Here is a 17,345-nt window from a genome sequence, read left to right on the forward strand (position 1 = left end):
ATTGACTATCTTATTATTTAACCATCTCAGTTTGACAGCTACATATTGACTTTCCTCTAAGTAATAGGCTCAGTGGTAACAGCTTAGATGAATATTCTGAAGAACTTTCAAATCACTTCCAATTCAGCAAAAATGTGAGAGCCTGCCACATGCAGGCACTTTGGCCCCTTCAGAGCTGTGGTGATGGCCTGGGCAGAGGTGATACCCACCTTTACACAGCGTCCAGTCAGAGGAAAGGGTGATGAGGAGTGTGGCCAATATTTAAAAAAGAGACACAAAATAGTGTGAACTGAGGGTGCAGTAGGATAAGTAGGGGTCTGTCCATGTCAGGTTTGTGCATCATTTTAAGCAGTTCTTATCTCATCCTAAGGAACATAGGAAGCCATTTCCCTTTATCTTTTCTTAAAGTTTTAACATTTAAATTTATTTATTTTTGGCTGCAGTGACAGCATGCAGAAATTCCCTGGTATGTGGGGCCAGGGATCGAACCCATGCCATAGCAGTGACAATACTGGATCCTTAACCCCTGAGCTACAAGGAAACTCCAGGGAACAATTTTCAAGCTCAAAGTCATAGGAAGACAAAATATTTGAAAAGACCCAACATGAGCACATCGGTGAATATAAACCAACAAACCACCGCTGAACAGAGCAGCTGCTGCCATTGTGCAGGGTGGAAGGCAATTTACATAACACACTGGCACCTCCATCCCTAGTTATTTCTGTTCCTAACAATCAATAAATGTCATTGCCGCCTTATAAAATGTTGACTTCACAGTTTCTCAGGTGGTGTAAATTTACTCCGACTCTAATCCGTTTTCCCTTTCTGTGAAGAGTTTTTAAACATTATGACTGATGTGTTTGCACTCTCTGTTGCATGGACCTGGCAGGTGCATCCTACCGCACAGCTCTTAAGCTGACCGAGCATAGCCTGATGGGAGTGGTGGGATCTGACAGCATTCATTTCATACCAAAAATGGACTCTTTGTGGGAGGGCCTGGGCTGACAGACCTGCAAAGTTAAATTCTCTAGTGAGCTGAGGACAAACTGCAGAGGTTTACACATGGTTGACAAAGTCAATTTGCCATAAATATATCCAGGAGAGACAATTTCTGCCCCTGTTCATAGTCTATCCATTTTAAAGACATTTTTAACAGGCTGAAAATGCCTGTGTTGGGAGGGAGAATGTCTGGGAGGCTGCTAGACAATGACAAAGGGCCAAAATGAACAGAAAAGACATTTGGTCATGAGAGTTTAGTGCTTTACTGAGAAAATCTGAGAGGCAAACAGCTAGAAAGAGTTTGATCATGAAGAGTCTTTGTTCTCTCTTTAAAAATAGACAATAACAGATACATGTCTTCCTAGGATTTGTAATGTGAAAATCTACAAAGAAATTTGATTTGTGGTGATTGTTAGAAATTGCCTCATGGGGGATAGTTTTAAGAGAGGGGTAATGCTTCATAAGTAAGATCTTAAAATTTTGCTTTTTAAATTATTTTTATAATTCGGAAAAATAGAGTTGTTCATGTTGCTGCTTACTCTGATTTTTTTTTTTTTTTTTTGGTCTCGCCTAAGGCATGAGGAAGTTCCTGGACCAGGGACTGAAATTGCACAGCAGCTACCCAAACCACTGCAGCAACAATGCTGGATCCTTAACCCGCTGTGACACAAGGGAACTACTGATTATTGAAATAATAGTGGAATAATGTTCCATACATACATCAGGTTGTAAAATATATTTTATAAACTTATAATTGATTAAATCTTACAGACTGAAATAAGATAGATAACACAAGAAATCCTATACTTTTCCTCTCTTTGAGAAGTAGCCTGAGGGCTTATAAACAAAATCAGAAATATTTGAGGAAACATTTCAGGATATAAAGTTTGAGGAAATCTTGACACTGATTGTATTACTAAGGGTTAGGTCTAACTACATATAACAGATAATACATAGCAAAATAACAGAGGCTTAGGCAAAAATTTCTCCCTCACTAACCAAAAGTCTAATGGTGGGCAGTCCATGACTGGTATGGTAGCTTAATAGTTACCAGGGATTTAAGCTTTTTTCATTTTTTTGGTTTCAGTATCTCAGCATGTATCTTCCATTTTCAAGGTTGCCTATGATCCATGATGATTTCTGGAATTAGAATAATCTCATCCACATTCCAGGCTTAGGAAAGAAAGGAAGGCTAGGGAGTCATGCTGTTTCTTAAGGAATTTTTCTAAAGGTCAGTGCTGTCCTCTAATATTTCTGCTTACATCTGGTTGTACATAATTTAGTCCCAGAGTTGCTCTTGGCTTTAAGGGAGGCTGGGGCATTTCAGCTGGGTATGTTACTACTTCAAATAAAATCAGGGATGAATCAATAAAAATGGAGAGAATATATTGGTCAAACAACTAGTGGATTTTGCCAAAATTTATAGAATTCTCAAAGTCAAAATATCTTATTATTTTGTGTTTTCGTTTTTTTTTTTTTTTTTTTGTCATGCAGTAGTTCTGGGGCCAGGGATTGAACCCATGCCACAGCAGTGACCTGAGCCACAAGAGTGACAATGCCAAATCCTTAACTCTCTGAGCCACCAGGAAATTCCCATTTTGCTGTTTTTAATAGGAGTGTGTGTGTGTATTCATATATACATATGTTATATATACAAAAAACTAAATAGAGCACCAATCATTGGTAGGAGGCAAAATGCCTTTAGAGAAGGATTACAGCAGTAACTATAGACAGAGGAGCAATTGCTAAACCTAATGAAAGACTCTGGCCAGAAAATACTTCCCTGTTACTTATGGATGTATTTTTAATGACTTGGAATAATTATTGGAACAATAATGGTAATTTTGCTCGGCTGGAACTGCCTGTTGCAGAAACAGAGAGAAGGTACTAATCCCCCATGTCAGTGGATTCATTGGCAAGTGTCCATCAAGGCTACTTGTCAAGAGCATTTCGGTGTACACCGAGATATGTACTTATTTTAATTGCTGCTTTTTTATATGTGTCAATTGAACTTTTTTTCTTTACAGATACTGAAATAGAAAAAAAAAAGTGACAGACAGGTGGTGCATACCTTCCCACTGAGCAAAAGGAAAGGCATTTCGCTCATTTCTTAAGGAAGAGAAAATGCAGGTCACTCGAGGGTTTCCTTCAACCCAGAGCAAGTGCAATCACTTTCCTGAGTGCTTTTTTGTGTCACCACAATCACCTCTGTCTCTTTACTCCCCTTGGGAATTGGGTTTGAGATTTTTAACACTTCTTTGTAACCAGCAGCTGGAAAGTATAGGATCTAACTATGGTGGGAAAGGAGGGCTATTGAGGCAAGATGAACAGCAGGACCATCAAGTAGATGTCGATTTGAAGAGAAAAAGCTGGATCATATCAGAGTGGAGGCTATTGAACGAGTCACAAGCCTCCATGACAGAAAATTACATGTCTTTGAAATATGCCATCACAAAATGCCAGCTTGACATTAAATGGCTTTCTAGAGATCATGTCCTTAAAGAGCCTGCTGATTATCTGTGTCCCTGGGGTGCCACTTTGCTCCCTGATTTTGTGATACCCTGGCTTGTCCCTAATCACTGCAGAGTGTCACCAACTTAGAAATATTCTCAAGAGGAAGTTAATTTTGATCTCCTATGACATCCTAGAGCACTTTCTTTTTAGCTGGAATGGAGAGCCAGCCTTGGTTCCCACATTCAAATGTGGCAGTTCCCTGTACATGTGAGAATCCTGGCTTGACACCCCTAAAAAAAGAGCATTTTCTGTGTGATCAGTAACATGTGAGGCACTCGATGTGAACGATCTCCTTCAATTCTTAGGAAATTTCTAAGGCAGGCTCTACCAGTAGACCCACTGAAGTTCGGAGACACCCCATCACTTGCCTGAGATCCCTCTATTGTCTAGAGCAAAGGAGAATCAGGATTTGAACTCAGGACACTGATTTCAGGACCTGGGCTCTCAATCACAATGTAATGCTGCTTTCATGTCCACTGAGTAATCTCCGTTGGGAGGGTAAAGTGAATTAAGAAATGTTTCTAGAGGAAACACAAGGGGGCAAGAGACTCGATAAAGCATCTCCCCTTTGTCTTTAGAACGCTGTGGTTAGGAAAACAAGAACAGATTATTCCTGTGTCGGAAGAGGCAACATGAAGTGCACCTGAGGCGCCCAGGTTGGCGAGCGGAGCCCTTGGCGAAGAAGGCAGCTGTGAGCTTTCCCTCTGCAGTGCGGGTCCCCCTTAGCACTGCCACGAGCGCGCGCGGGAGTCCCCAGGGAGATATCAACAAGGTACAGAATGTCATAAGAAATTTTCCATTGTTCTCCAGAAGATATATTAGTATGGCAGACATGTCTATAATTGGAAAGAAGCATGCTTTGTAGCAAACAGCAGCTGATAAGACAAGCAGATTTTTTTCATCTCTGGTATTAACAAAAAAAGCCAAGGTAGGAAACCTCCGTTTTCTTCTGTGTGCGTTCTCTCGTGTAGGCATAATTGGGTAACAGCCATATTCGTTGGTTTGTTCTATGCTTTTCTCTATGGAGTAAACAAATACCCAGCATCTTTTGGACAAACTTCTGGAGGTCAGATTGGTAACTGAATGGTCCAAGAAATGATCTGGGCACCACAATCTACCTATAGTTCAAATGCACCCACGAATAGAAATCTATCTGTTGGTCTTGATTCAGCCCTTTCACATGTTTTCCATCAGTTTCTGTCAGTTCTATCTCTGGAACCCATCTCAACTTCACCCACGTGTTTCCTTCTCCACTGCCATCACCCTTGTCTCAGGCAAAATTATCTTTTGTCAGGATCAGAGACTGAAGCTTTAAAATCAGTATCTAGGAGTTCCCTCATGGTACAGTGGGTTAAGTATCTGGTGTTGTCACTGCAGTGGCTCCGGTTGCTGCTGTGGGCAAGGGTTTGATTCCTGGCACAGGGAACTTCCATATGTCACCAGCAAGGCCAAAGGAAAAAAAAAAAAAAAAAAAGGTGGTGGGGGGGGAAACACCTGGAAAAAAAAAATCCAATCAATCTCTAACATCAGAATGGTTTAAACAAATGCCTGGCTTCCTAAGGCCTCTGGAAACAACCTAAATAGAATCTATACCTGCTTCCTGTATTCATGGAAGCATCTCTCATTTTTTGGAAGGTTCAGGCGCTCTCTTCAGGGTCTTCCATCTTCTGAATCTTCTGCCCAGAGACTTGTTTTCCCTCTTTGCTCTTTAGCCCGAGTACAGACCTCCCTCTTCTGCAGTCTTTCCAGTCCTGCATGGCTACTCTGGCTCCCCAGCCACTCTCTCCATCCCTGTTTCCATCATAATCTTCTCATAACATTTACATTATACCCTGAGCCATTTCTTTTTTCTTTTTTTTTGTCTTTTTTAGAGCCGCACCCGTGACATATGGAGGATCCCAGGCAAGGGGTCTAATCGGAGCTGTTGCTGCCAGCCTATGCCAGAGCCATAGCAATGCCAGATTCAAGCTGCATCTGCAACCTACACCACAGCTCAGGGCAACGCCAGATCCTTAGCCCACTGAGCAAGGCCAGGGATCGAACCCGCAACCTCATGATTCCTAGTCGGATTCGTTTCCGCTGCGAATTCCCCTGAGCCATTATCTATTTTCTTTTTATCTTCTCAGTTAGAAGGTAAGCTCTCTAAGGGCAGAATTCTCAAGTGGATCTGGCACATTTGTGGAAATGTTAATGGGTAGGCTAATTATCTTGAGATATTTCTCTGGATGAGGCATGTAAGAATTTCTTTTTACCTACACTGAGGCAAAGGGGCTAATAAACTGATCTTTTCTGTTACAACTATCCCTAAATCTTGGAATCTTTGAAACTCTAATGAGAGGAAGAGAGGGGAATATAATAAGCATTTATAAATAACTGAGAAGGTATTCTTATAAGGCTTCATTTCTTATTTCATATGGTCAGTCTTATTTTCAAGTAGGAGGTGCAATTGATCTCTCTCTCAGAATATTGTGGTGAATTGCATTTTTCAATAGCTTTTATATAAATGGAATGATTATCTCTAAGAAGCATAAGGCTTTTATAGGGAAGGACAAGACTTCAGTTCTATCAGTCTGGGAGTTCCTTGGTGGTACAGCAGGTTAAGGATTTGGTGTTGTCACTGCTATTGTGTAGGTTCGATCCCTGGCCCAGGAACTTCTGTATGCAGTGGGCTTGGCCAAAAAATAAAAATTAAAAATACTGAGGAAAAAAAAAACAACCTCCATTGGTCTACAATGCTTGTTATAGTGATGAAGCTCACTTCTGCCCTGGCCCTGCCACATGCATAGGGGACCCAGGCCTGTGGAACTGCCCCTCCAAGCTATGCATTAATTCTGTGGTTTTAGTTCCCTTCAAAGATGTACATATCAAAAACTTTTTAGTCAATACTTTTTAGTCCCAGATTCTTCTTTGCTTTAGTTTCAATTTTCATGCCTATAGCATTAGATGTGGGGCCCCAGCTTTTCGATGGGTCAGAATAGGCTGGATCTTCTTGTGTCATTTGGTATATGTCCTGGGACAGAAAGCCTGTGCCCACATAGTCTAAAATTTGGTAATGAGTGTCACTAGTGCCAAGAGGTAAACTTTGTATTTTTATCTTTATGGTGAAAATGAAGATGAAATTAGCCCGGTCCTGAGTTGATTAAATATTAATCCCAAATACTTTCAGTTCTGAAGATATTTTTGCAGACATATTTATTTCTGTATGTCAAAGCCCACATTACATTCTTAGGCAATTTGCTCTTCTTAACGTATTTTATATTACAGCTTCTTGTACATTTTTGTAACGTAGGGTTTCTACATATTGGATTTTCCTAAGGAGAGGAACATGGCTCTTATTTCTGACTTAGTTTCTTGGTATATAATAATTGCGTCTTGGGTTTTGTTATCTTGAAATAGAAACAACTTGTCTACAATACATAGATAGACTTGTTCATATTATGTCCTCAGTTTGCCAAAGTGATGAAAATGAATTTGATCTTATGTATTGTTCTGATTTTCCTTACTACTCTCGGAGCATTAGAATGCCCTTGAGGTTTTATAATATGGAGATTTTCTGTCATGCACCCTCAGGGAAAACGTATTACCTCCTTTGAAATTACTCAGTGGGTATGAGAGATACTTGCTCAGTGATCTGTCTCATTAATGGGTCTTGTCTTGACTGACTTGAAAAGAACCGAGAAAAGACTTTGACGGATATGTGAAGTAAGGTGCTGTCCTTTGTGTCTCTGAGTGACTCCCTGTCCTCTCCACCCACTTCTGCCTGTGCTCTCTGCTTAACAATGAAAAGCTCTTACCTTCAGTGCAGAGCAGCCCTGTCCTTCCGTATGGGCAGAGGCAGACAATGTCTGTCCCAGATCTGGGAACACAGGTGGCACCATTTCCACATGGGTTGTTTTCACAAGTTGCAAATTGGCACAGCTTGCCCGAGTACAGTCTTGGACACTCACAAAACCAAGTTTCACTCTCACTGAGAATGGAAGAACAATTACAAAATCAGTCAGAAAACAAGCAACTGACCATTTACACACATGCGCAGTTATGGTGGTGTCTGGTCTAGGAAGTGGAGTTTTCTCTTCTCCCTTCTCTTTCTGTTTTTAAACTTTGAGGTATTTGTAGCTGTGTACTTTACATTGAAAGCAGATTAACAGCTTTCTCCATTGCCTGAAGTCATGCATTCTATTTTAAGCCATCTATTTTTATTTTTGATTTATCTCATGTGTTATCATACCTGCGGTGCCTTTTCAGGGCTTCATTAAATAGGCGTGGTGCTGCCTCAATAAAGTGCTTCTGTCTATTAGAAAAATCCATTTTCAGCTCAAGGCCCAGAGGAGAATTTCAAGCTAATGAAAGCTTCCTCCACTGAGGACAAGTCCTCCAAGAGCCACTCCTGTGATAATCTAGAAGGGAAAGCACAGTGGGCAACTCTAACGACTACACAGCTTTCCACTTTAAACCTGTATTTGGTGGTCTAGGCTAGAGTCCCCTGTGAAAGCAGAGCTCAGGAAGAATACCCCTCTCACCGGCTGGGGAAACGCTCTCCAGAGGGGAGAGTGACTTGAGTCTGGTTTCTGCCTTTCCTGGCTCCATCCCCTGCCCCCCGGCTTTTTTTTAGGGCCACACCCAGGACATATGGAAGTTTCCAGGCTAGAGGTCAAATTAGAGCTGCAGCTGCTAGCCTATGCCACAGCCACAGCAACGCAGGATCCAAGCCGTGTTTGAGACCTACATCACAGCTTGTGGCAATGCTGGATCCTTAACCCACGGAGTGAGGCCAGGGATTGAACCTGCATCCTCACATACGCTAGTCAGATTAGTTTCTGCTTAGCCATGATGGGAACTCCCCCTTTTAGTTTTTAAGGCAGTTTAAGTTGGGGTTTTGTCACTTGCAGTAAAATGAATTCCATTTAATGTTGATGTCCATCCCTTTTTTTTTCCTTTCTCTTTATTACCTTGATCCACCACACAGCTTGCCATACATATATAGGTCCATATGAATATAGGTTTTTATTTTTCCTGCTTTCATCTCCTCTTCTAAATGTGACTGTTAACTTTTTTTTTTTTGGTCTATTTAGGGCCACACCTGTGGCATATGGAAGTTCCCAGGCTAGGGGTAGAACTGGAGCTACAGTTGCTGGTCTACACCACAGTCACAGCAACACAGGATCTGAGCCGAATCTGCAACTTACACCACACCTCACGGCAATGCCGGATCCTTAATCCACTGAGCAAGACCAAAGATCAAACCCGTGTCCTCATGGATACTAGTAAGGCTCTTTACCACTGAGCCACAGTGGGAACTCCTATGACTGTTAACTCTTAAGAGTATGTGTCAGGACCACCCTGAAAATTAGGAAGCTGGCATCTTTCATCTTCTTGACTCAGCCTCTCAATCTGGCTGTAAATCTTATCCACACTGTGAAAATTTTCTCTTGTCCTCATCTTTTTGTTCTCTTGATACCTTCCTTACATCTTTTAATCTCCTTAGTCCAAAATAAATGTGCTCACAGGAAAGTATCAGATTCTTCCATAACTAATGAAAACCTGACTTTGAAATCAGAAGTTTCCCTTTCCAAAAATGTCTATGCTTTTATATTATTTCTCTATGTTAGTGGGATGAAGTGCTATGGAGAAGATACGTTATCAGAGAGCAGGTAAAGCCAGCTTTGGCAGAGTGAGGCTTTGAGGCCCTCAGATTTTGCCAACATATAAGGTGATCCTGTAAAGTAATCAGAAATTTAATCATTTTCTAACTTTTATGGCAACTTGTATAGCACTTTACACATGAAGACAGGGAATCTCATGGATTTTTCAGAGCTGGGAAAAAATTAAAGATCAAACTATTACATTTAGAATGGATAAGCAATGAAGTCCTACTGTATAGCACAGAGAATGATATCCAGTCTCTTGGGCTAAAATATGATGATATCTCTTAGGCTTGTATGAGAAGAAGAATGTATATGTATGTACAACTGGGTCACTATGCTGTACAGTAGAAATTGAAACAAGACTGTAAATCAACTATACTCTAATAAAAATAAGATAAGATAAACTTAAAAAAAAAAAGATCAATGTTGGGAGTTCCCGTCAGCTCAGCAGAATTCGATCTGATTAGCATCCATGAGGATGCAAGTTTGATCCCTGGCCTTGCTCAGTGGGTTAAGGATCCAGTGTTGTCATGAGCTGTGGTGTAGGTCAAAGACGCGGCTCAGATCCTGCGTTGCTGTGGCTCTGGTGTAGTCTGGCAGCTACAGCTCTGATTCAACCCCTTGCCTAGGAACCTCCGTATGCTGAGTGTGTGGCCTTAAAAAGACAAAAGACAAATACATGAATAAATAAATAATAAATTTAAAAAAGCTCAACGTCACTAAGCTGTTTATAAAACACCCTGGACAAACTCTTCTGTTTTGGGGCAGCAAAGCAGAGTTTTGAGGACTGTTGAACTAATGCTGTTCCTTCTTGCCTGAAAATAGTGATAGTAACTCCATACACTTCACTGGAAATTGTACTTCCAAGTTCCAGGAGACCTCCTGGAATGAGAGATATTTTCACTAAGAGTTTTATTAAGATGGATCTTTGCTATCAGCTATATTACACACAGACCTAAAGGTTTCTCCTATTCAGATCTTGCCAAAGATCCTGTTACTAAATCCCAGATTCTTCAGAAGCTGGCAAGTCAGCTGCTTTTGCTGTTATGTAACTCACTTTGACACCTTTCTACAGCCTGAAGCAAATGGCAATGTTGACCAGAAGAGTAAGTGCCTTGAGGTTGAAAGCTTTATGTAACAGCTGAATTTTGGAAATAGTGATTAAAATAATATTACCCTCCCTCACCCAGTTTACTTCAGATGCCGTAACATTGCTGTGAATTTATTGGGCACTGTTCAATTGGTTGTGAGAGAATTATCCACAGGAAATATGTAAGCCATATAGAAAACTGTTTGCAAATCTTTGTCTATGGAGGTTAGAACAATTTTATGACTTGAAGGTAGGTTTGAGAAGGAACTCAGATATTGGGGAAGTTTTGACCTGTCCTCCAGAACATCATCTTTTTTTTTTTTTTTTTTGGTCTTTTTAGGGCCACACCCATGGCATATGGAAGTTCTCAGGCTAGGGGTCTAATTGGAGCTACAGCTGCCAGTCTACACCACAGCCACAGCAATGCAGGATCTGAGCCACGTCTGCAACCTAACACACAGCTCAAGGCAACGCCAGATCCTTAGCCCACTGAGCGAGACCTGCAACCTCATGGTTCCTAGTCGGATTCATTTCTGCTGCACTTTGACAGGAACTCCCAGAACATCATATTTATTGCCACTTGTCAACCAGAATTTTTTGTGCATCGATGTCTCTGACAGAGCTACATGCCATGGGATAAATAAGACTTGCTTCTGCTCTTGTTGGGAGACACAGTGTAAGTGTATAACTAACTTCTGAAGGACACAGCTTGTGTATGTGACAGGGGAATTTAGGCAGTTGTAAGGGTTTTAAGGTCTTAGTTCCGTAATGTGAGGATTCAGTTTTGAGTGGCTTCTACGAGCTGGCCTATACTATAGAATATTACCCACGACTCTCCTGTGAGGATTTTAACATAGATTCCCGGGCTCCCCTTGCCCTCTGAGATTCTGCTTTAGGAGATCTGGGGTGAGGCCCAAGATTCTGCATTCAAAAAATGTTATCGGGGGATCCACTTGCACAGCCTATTTCGAGCGTAAGCCAGATCTCCTGAGACTAATTTTCTCTCCAGAATAAAAGCTCGATGGGCGCTAGGTACTATTGTGTTCTTCACAGGAAGAACTTTATAATTTTCTTCCTCTTTTGGGGCAACACTTTGACTTTATAGTTTTTTAACCAAACGAATGCATATTTATTTTTCCAACGTTTTGTTATGAAAATTTTCAACCATACATCACAGTTGAGGGAACTCCCTGGTGACTCCCCCTTCACCCACCGCTGGCCTTCAGGCTGCTTTGTGGGACCACCTGTTCTCCGCTGAGCCATCTCTACCCTGATTCCTAGAGTAAAACGTTGCAAGTAGTTGGGCAAACAGGAAGGTGTTTCAAAGGTTGCAGCTCCTACATTTATAACGTTTTGACTTTTGACTAACCTACTTCTGAAAACATGATATTTATCCATCAAAGTACAAAATAAGGCTTTTTAAAATTTTACTAGCACCATATAGAGTCTATTGCATGTACATAACACTTGACAACAATATGAAGTAGGAAAAAATTCACTCATTTTAAAGCTTATTTTTAAAAAATCTCACCTAAGTGTATACAGACATTTGTATATTTTGCACTGTAACTTATTCAGTTACAAGTCACAATAGAGTCAGCATACCAAATGATGTCCTAAGTTTCTACTGGTTATTAAACATTATCTTTAGGAGTTCCTGTTGTGGCACAGGGGGTTAAGAATCTGACTCACTGGCTTGGGTCACTGTGGAGGCATGGGTTCATTCCTCAGCCCGGCACAGTGGGTTAGAGGACCTGGTGTTGCCGAAGCTGCAGTAGGTCTCAGCTGTGGTTTGGATTGCATCCCGGGCCTGAGAACTTCCATATGCCTCGGGTGCAGCCATAAATAAAAAATTATCTTTAGAAAACTTAGCTGACCAAAAAAATCAAAGATGCTGGCTTGAAAAGGATGCTCCCTATTTACATGGCACAGCCAGCTGCCCCAAAACCTCCTAGAACTAAAAGGACTCCTGCATGTATTGACTTAAAAAATAAATAACTCCTTCTGCACTCTTTGTATCTCCTGGATCATTAGTGGATTTCAAAGCTGACCCCCCGCGGCCTCAAGAGAGGGAGATTCTCAGAAAGAAAGTATGCAGGGATGAATCCTTATGAATAATGTCTCCAGACACTTTTAAAAAATAAAATGACTATTGGCAGAAATAACCCTTTTCTGTGTATAGGCTCTTCTGTTTAGAGCACCAGGGCACATGCTTAGGGAAGAATGCAAATGAGATCCTGAGTAGCTGTGGTTTCACAGGGACTTGCATTCTGCTTTCATGAATTCCACAATATCAACTCCAGAGCAGTCTCTCCACCCCCAGAATTCCTTGCCACTTTTGAACTCCTTTCAAACAAGTTTTCAGCTGGGTGTGGGTGGAGACCTACTGCTCCAGCACTACAGATAGAGTTGTTTTTGTCTCTTTTGAAGTCAGAGCTGCCTAAAAGGATGGGACTTCTTGCAACAAGGTACGCCGTCATATTGAACACTTTTTTTTTTTTTTAATGACAACACCTTCGGCATATGGAAGTTGCTAGGCCAGGGACTGAATCCAAGCCGCAGTCACTATGCCACAGCTGTGGCAACACCAGATCCTTTAACCCACTGTGCCAGGCTGGGGATAAAACCCATACCTCTGAAGTGACCTGAGCTGCTGCAGTGGGATTCTTAACCCACTGTACCACAGTGAGAACTCCTCATATTGGACATTTTGGGGCATTTTTCATTTTCAACTTTTGCATTTTAAAAGTAGCCAAACATGAAAATCATAGGAAATGCAAAATCAAAATTATGTTAAGGTGGCCTAGAACATAAACATTGTCCATGTAATCTACTCATGGACAGAGAGCTCAGGAAACTGTCCTTCTGCTTCAGGAGCTTTTTTCTTTATATGGAAAAAATTTACTAAAGGCAGAAACAAAGAAGATGGAAAAGGATAAAAGCAATAATAAAAGTCACAGGGTCATATGTGAAGAAAATATACAAATACATATATTTGTATATTCGAATATTGAGTTTCCTGGATGGGATTAAGATGGCGGAATAGAAGGACTGGAGCTCAACTTCTCTCCTAAAAACAACAAAATTCACAACTAAAGGCTGAGCAATTTTCAACCAAATGGACTGGAAACCTTAAAAAAGATACCCTACTCCAGAAGACAAAGAGGAGGCCAGATCAAGAGGTAGGAGGGGCGATTACTTGATATAAACAACCCCATACCTCCTGGGTGGGAAGTCCCACAGACTGGAAACTAGCTAGTCCACAGAGGCTCACCTACAGGAGTGAGAGTTCTGAGCCTCACATCAAACTCCCACATGTGGGGATCTGGCCTTGGGAGAAAGAGCCCCTGGAGCATCTGGCATGGAAGGCCAGTGGGGCTTGTACACAGGAGCTCCACGGGCCTGGGGGAAACGGAGACCCCATTCTTAAAAGGCCCACACGGACTTTCAAATGCACTCGGTCCCAGGGCAAAGCAAAGTCTCCATAGAATCTGGGTCAAATCTGACTACAGTTCTTGGAGGACATCCTGGGAAAACAGGGGTGAATGTGGCTTGTTGTGAGGGATGGACAGAAAAGCAAAGCTCTTGGGAATATTCAGCAGCTGTGCCATTCTCTGGAGGTAGCCATTTTGGGAAAATCTGTCCCCACCCGTCAGTCAGCTGAGAAGCCCCAGGGCAAACAACAATCCAGGTGGGATCACAGCCCTGCCCCTCAGTAGACAGGCTTCCTAAAGACCCCTCAGACACACAACTGCCTTTAATCCCAGCCAGAGACTAGGCTCCACCCACCAGAGGGATTAGAATCGGCTCCACCTACCAGTGGGCAGGCATCAGCCCCTCCCCCCATCAGGAAGCCTACAGCAAGTCCCCCATACTGACTGCAGCCATAAGGAGGGCAGCCACCAAAAGTAGGAGAGGCTACAACTCTATTATCTGTAAAAAGGTCATCACACCAAAAACCTATAAAAATGAAAAGACAGAGAACTATAACTCAGATGAGGGAGAAAGAAAAAACCCCCAGAAAATCAGCTAAGCAATGAGGAGATTCTCAGCCTCCAGGAAAAAGACTTTAAGACTGTTGATGCTGAAGATGATGCAAGACATTGGAAATAAACTGGAGGCAAAGATGGATAACTTACAGGAAACACTGACCAAAGAGATACAAGATATAAAACTTAAACAAGAAGAGATGCAAAATATAATAACTGAAATAAAAAATTCACTAGAAGCAGCCAAAAGCAGAATACAGGAGGCAGAAGAACGAACAAGCGAGGTGGAGAACAGATTAGTAGAAATTACGGATGCAGAATAGGAAAGAGAAAAAAGATTCAAAACAATTGAAGAGAGTCTCAGAGAACTCTGGGACAATGTTAAACGCCACCAACATCCATATTACAGGGGTGCCAGAAGGAGAAGAGAGAGAGAAGGGGACAGAAAAAAATATTCCAAGAGATAATAGCCAAAAAACTTCCCTAACATGGCAAAGGAACCACTCACTCAAATCCAAGAAGCACAATGGGTACCATATAAAATAAACCCAAGGAGGAATACACCGAGACACATATTAATCAAACTGACCAAAATTAAAGACAAAGAGAAAATCTTTAAAGCAGCTAGGGAAAAGAAACAAATAACATACAAGGGAACCCCAACAAGGTTATTGGCAGATTTTTCAGCAGAAACTCTGCAGTCCAGAAGGGAGTGGCATGATATACTTAATGTGATGAAAGGAAAAAACCTCCAACCAAGATTACTCTACCCAGCAAGGCTCTCATTCAGATTTGAAGGAGAAATCAAGACCATCACAGATAAGCAAAAGCTAAGAATTCAGCCACACTAAACCAGCCTTACAGCAAATACTAAAGGAACGTCTCTAGGCAGAAAAGAAAAGACAGCAACGGGAAACAAAAATCCCACAAATGACAAGGCTCACCAGTAAAGGTATATATACAGTAAAGATACAAAATCATCCATGCACAATTATGCCACCAAAATCAGAAATCATGAGGAGAGGTGGGTACAAATGTAGGACACTGGAGATGAACCTGAAATTAAGAGAACAACTTAAAACAATCTCATATACATACAGACCCTTATATCAAAACTTCAGAATAGCTGCAAACTGATACACAAACAAAGAAAAATCAACTCAAATACAACACTAAAGATAGTCATCAAACCAGAAGAGGAGAGAACAAGAGAAGAAGGGAAGAAAAAAGAGCAGCAAAAACAAATCCAAATCAATTAATAAAATGGCAATAAGAACATACATATCAATAATTACCTTAAATGTTAATGGACTAAACGCGCCAGCCAAAAGACACAGACTGCAGAATGGATACAAAAACAAGACCCATATAATACGCTGTCTTCAAGAGACCCACTTCACTTCTAGGGACACAGACAAATTGAAAGTGAGAGGGTGGAAGGAAATATTCCATGCAAATGGGGATCAAAAGAAAGCGGGAGAAGCAATACTCATAACAGACAAAATAGACTTTAAAATGAAGAATATTTTAAGGGACAAGGAAGGTCACTACAAAATGATCAAAGGATCAATCCAAGAAGAAGTTTTAACAATTTTAAATATCTACACACCCAACGTAGGTTTACCACAATATATAAGGCAACTGCTAACAACCTTAAAAGGATAAATCAACAATAATACAATCATAGTGGGGGACTTTAACACCCCACTTGCAGCCATGGACAGATCATCCAGACAGAAAATCAATAAGGAAACATAGGCCCTGAGTGAAGCATTAAACCAGATGGACTTGATAGATATTGATAGGACATTTCATCCAAAAGCAGCAGAATACACATTCTTCTCAAGTGCACATGGAACGTCCTCTAAGATTAATCACATCCTGGGCTACAAATCATACCTTGGTAACTTTAAGAAAATTGAAATCATACCAAGAATTTTTTCCAACCACAATGCCATATGACTGGAAATTAACAACAAGAAAAAAACTGCAAAAAACACAAACACGTGGAGACTAACAACATGCTACTAAACAACCAATGGATCACTGAAGAAATCAAAGAGCAAATTAAAAAATACCTAGCAGCAATGACAACAAAGATACGACACTCCAAAACCCCTGGGATGCAGCAAAAGCCTTTCTAACAGCAAATGGGATGCAGCAAAAGCCTTTCTAACAGCAAAGTTTATAGCAACAGAAGCCCACCTCAGGAAACAAGAAAAAGCTCAAATAAACAAGCTAACTTTACATCTAAAGCAGCTCAAGAGAGAAGAACAAACAAGACCTAAAATTAGTAGAAGGAAAGAAATCATAAAGATCAGAGAAGAAATCAGTGAAATAGAAACAAAGAAAACCATAGAAAAGATCAATGAAATGAAAAGCTGGTTCTTCAAAAAGATCAACATCACTGATAAACCCTTAGCCAGACTTATCAAGCAAAAAAGAGAGAAGACTCAAATCAATAAAAGTAGAAATGAAAAAGGAGAAGTAACAACGGACATCACAGAAATACAAAGGGTCATAAGAGACAACTATATGCAACTGTTCGCCAACAAAATGGAAAACCTAGAAGAAATGGACAAATTCTTAGAAAAGTACAATCTTCCAAGACTAAACCAAGATGGAAGAGAAAAGATGAATGGACCCATCACAAGAATTGAAATTGAAACTGGGATTAAAAAACTTCCAACAAACAAAAGTCCAAGACCAGATGGCTTCACAGGTGAATTCTATCAAATATTTAGAGAAGAGCTAACACCTCTCCTTCAGAAACTATTTCAAAAAATTGCAGAGGAAGGGATACTCCCAAACTCATTCTATGAGGCCACCATCACCCTGATACCAAAACCAGACAAAGATACCACAAAAAAAGACAACTACAGGCCAATTTCACTGATGAACATCGATGCAAAAATCCTCAACAAAATACTAGCAAACTGCATCCAACAATCCATTAAAAGGATTGTACATCATGATCAAGTGGGATTTATCCCAGGGATGCAAGCGTTCTTCAATATCTGCAAATCCATCAGTGTGATACACCACATTAACAAACTGAAGAATAAAAAACCATATGATCCTCTCAATAGATGCGGAAAAAAGCCTTTG

General features: G+C 40.8%; 1 protein-coding gene across 1 annotated transcript in view; it reads right to left on the reverse strand.

The window, feature by feature from the left end:
- Positions 1-17,345, reverse strand: part of EYS (eyes shut homolog) — a 1,324,234-nt gene that overhangs the window by 87,638 nt on the left and 1,219,251 nt on the right. Inside the window, 1 exon segment of the mRNA XM_047769134.1 lies at positions 7,308-7,480. Within this exon segment, the coding sequence (XP_047625090.1) occupies positions 7,308-7,480 (173 nt within the window).

Source organism: Phacochoerus africanus, chromosome 2, assembly GCF_016906955.1.
Source record: "Phacochoerus africanus isolate WHEZ1 chromosome 2, ROS_Pafr_v1, whole genome shotgun sequence".
Classification (NCBI taxonomy): Eukaryota; Metazoa; Chordata; class Mammalia; order Artiodactyla; family Suidae; genus Phacochoerus; species Phacochoerus africanus.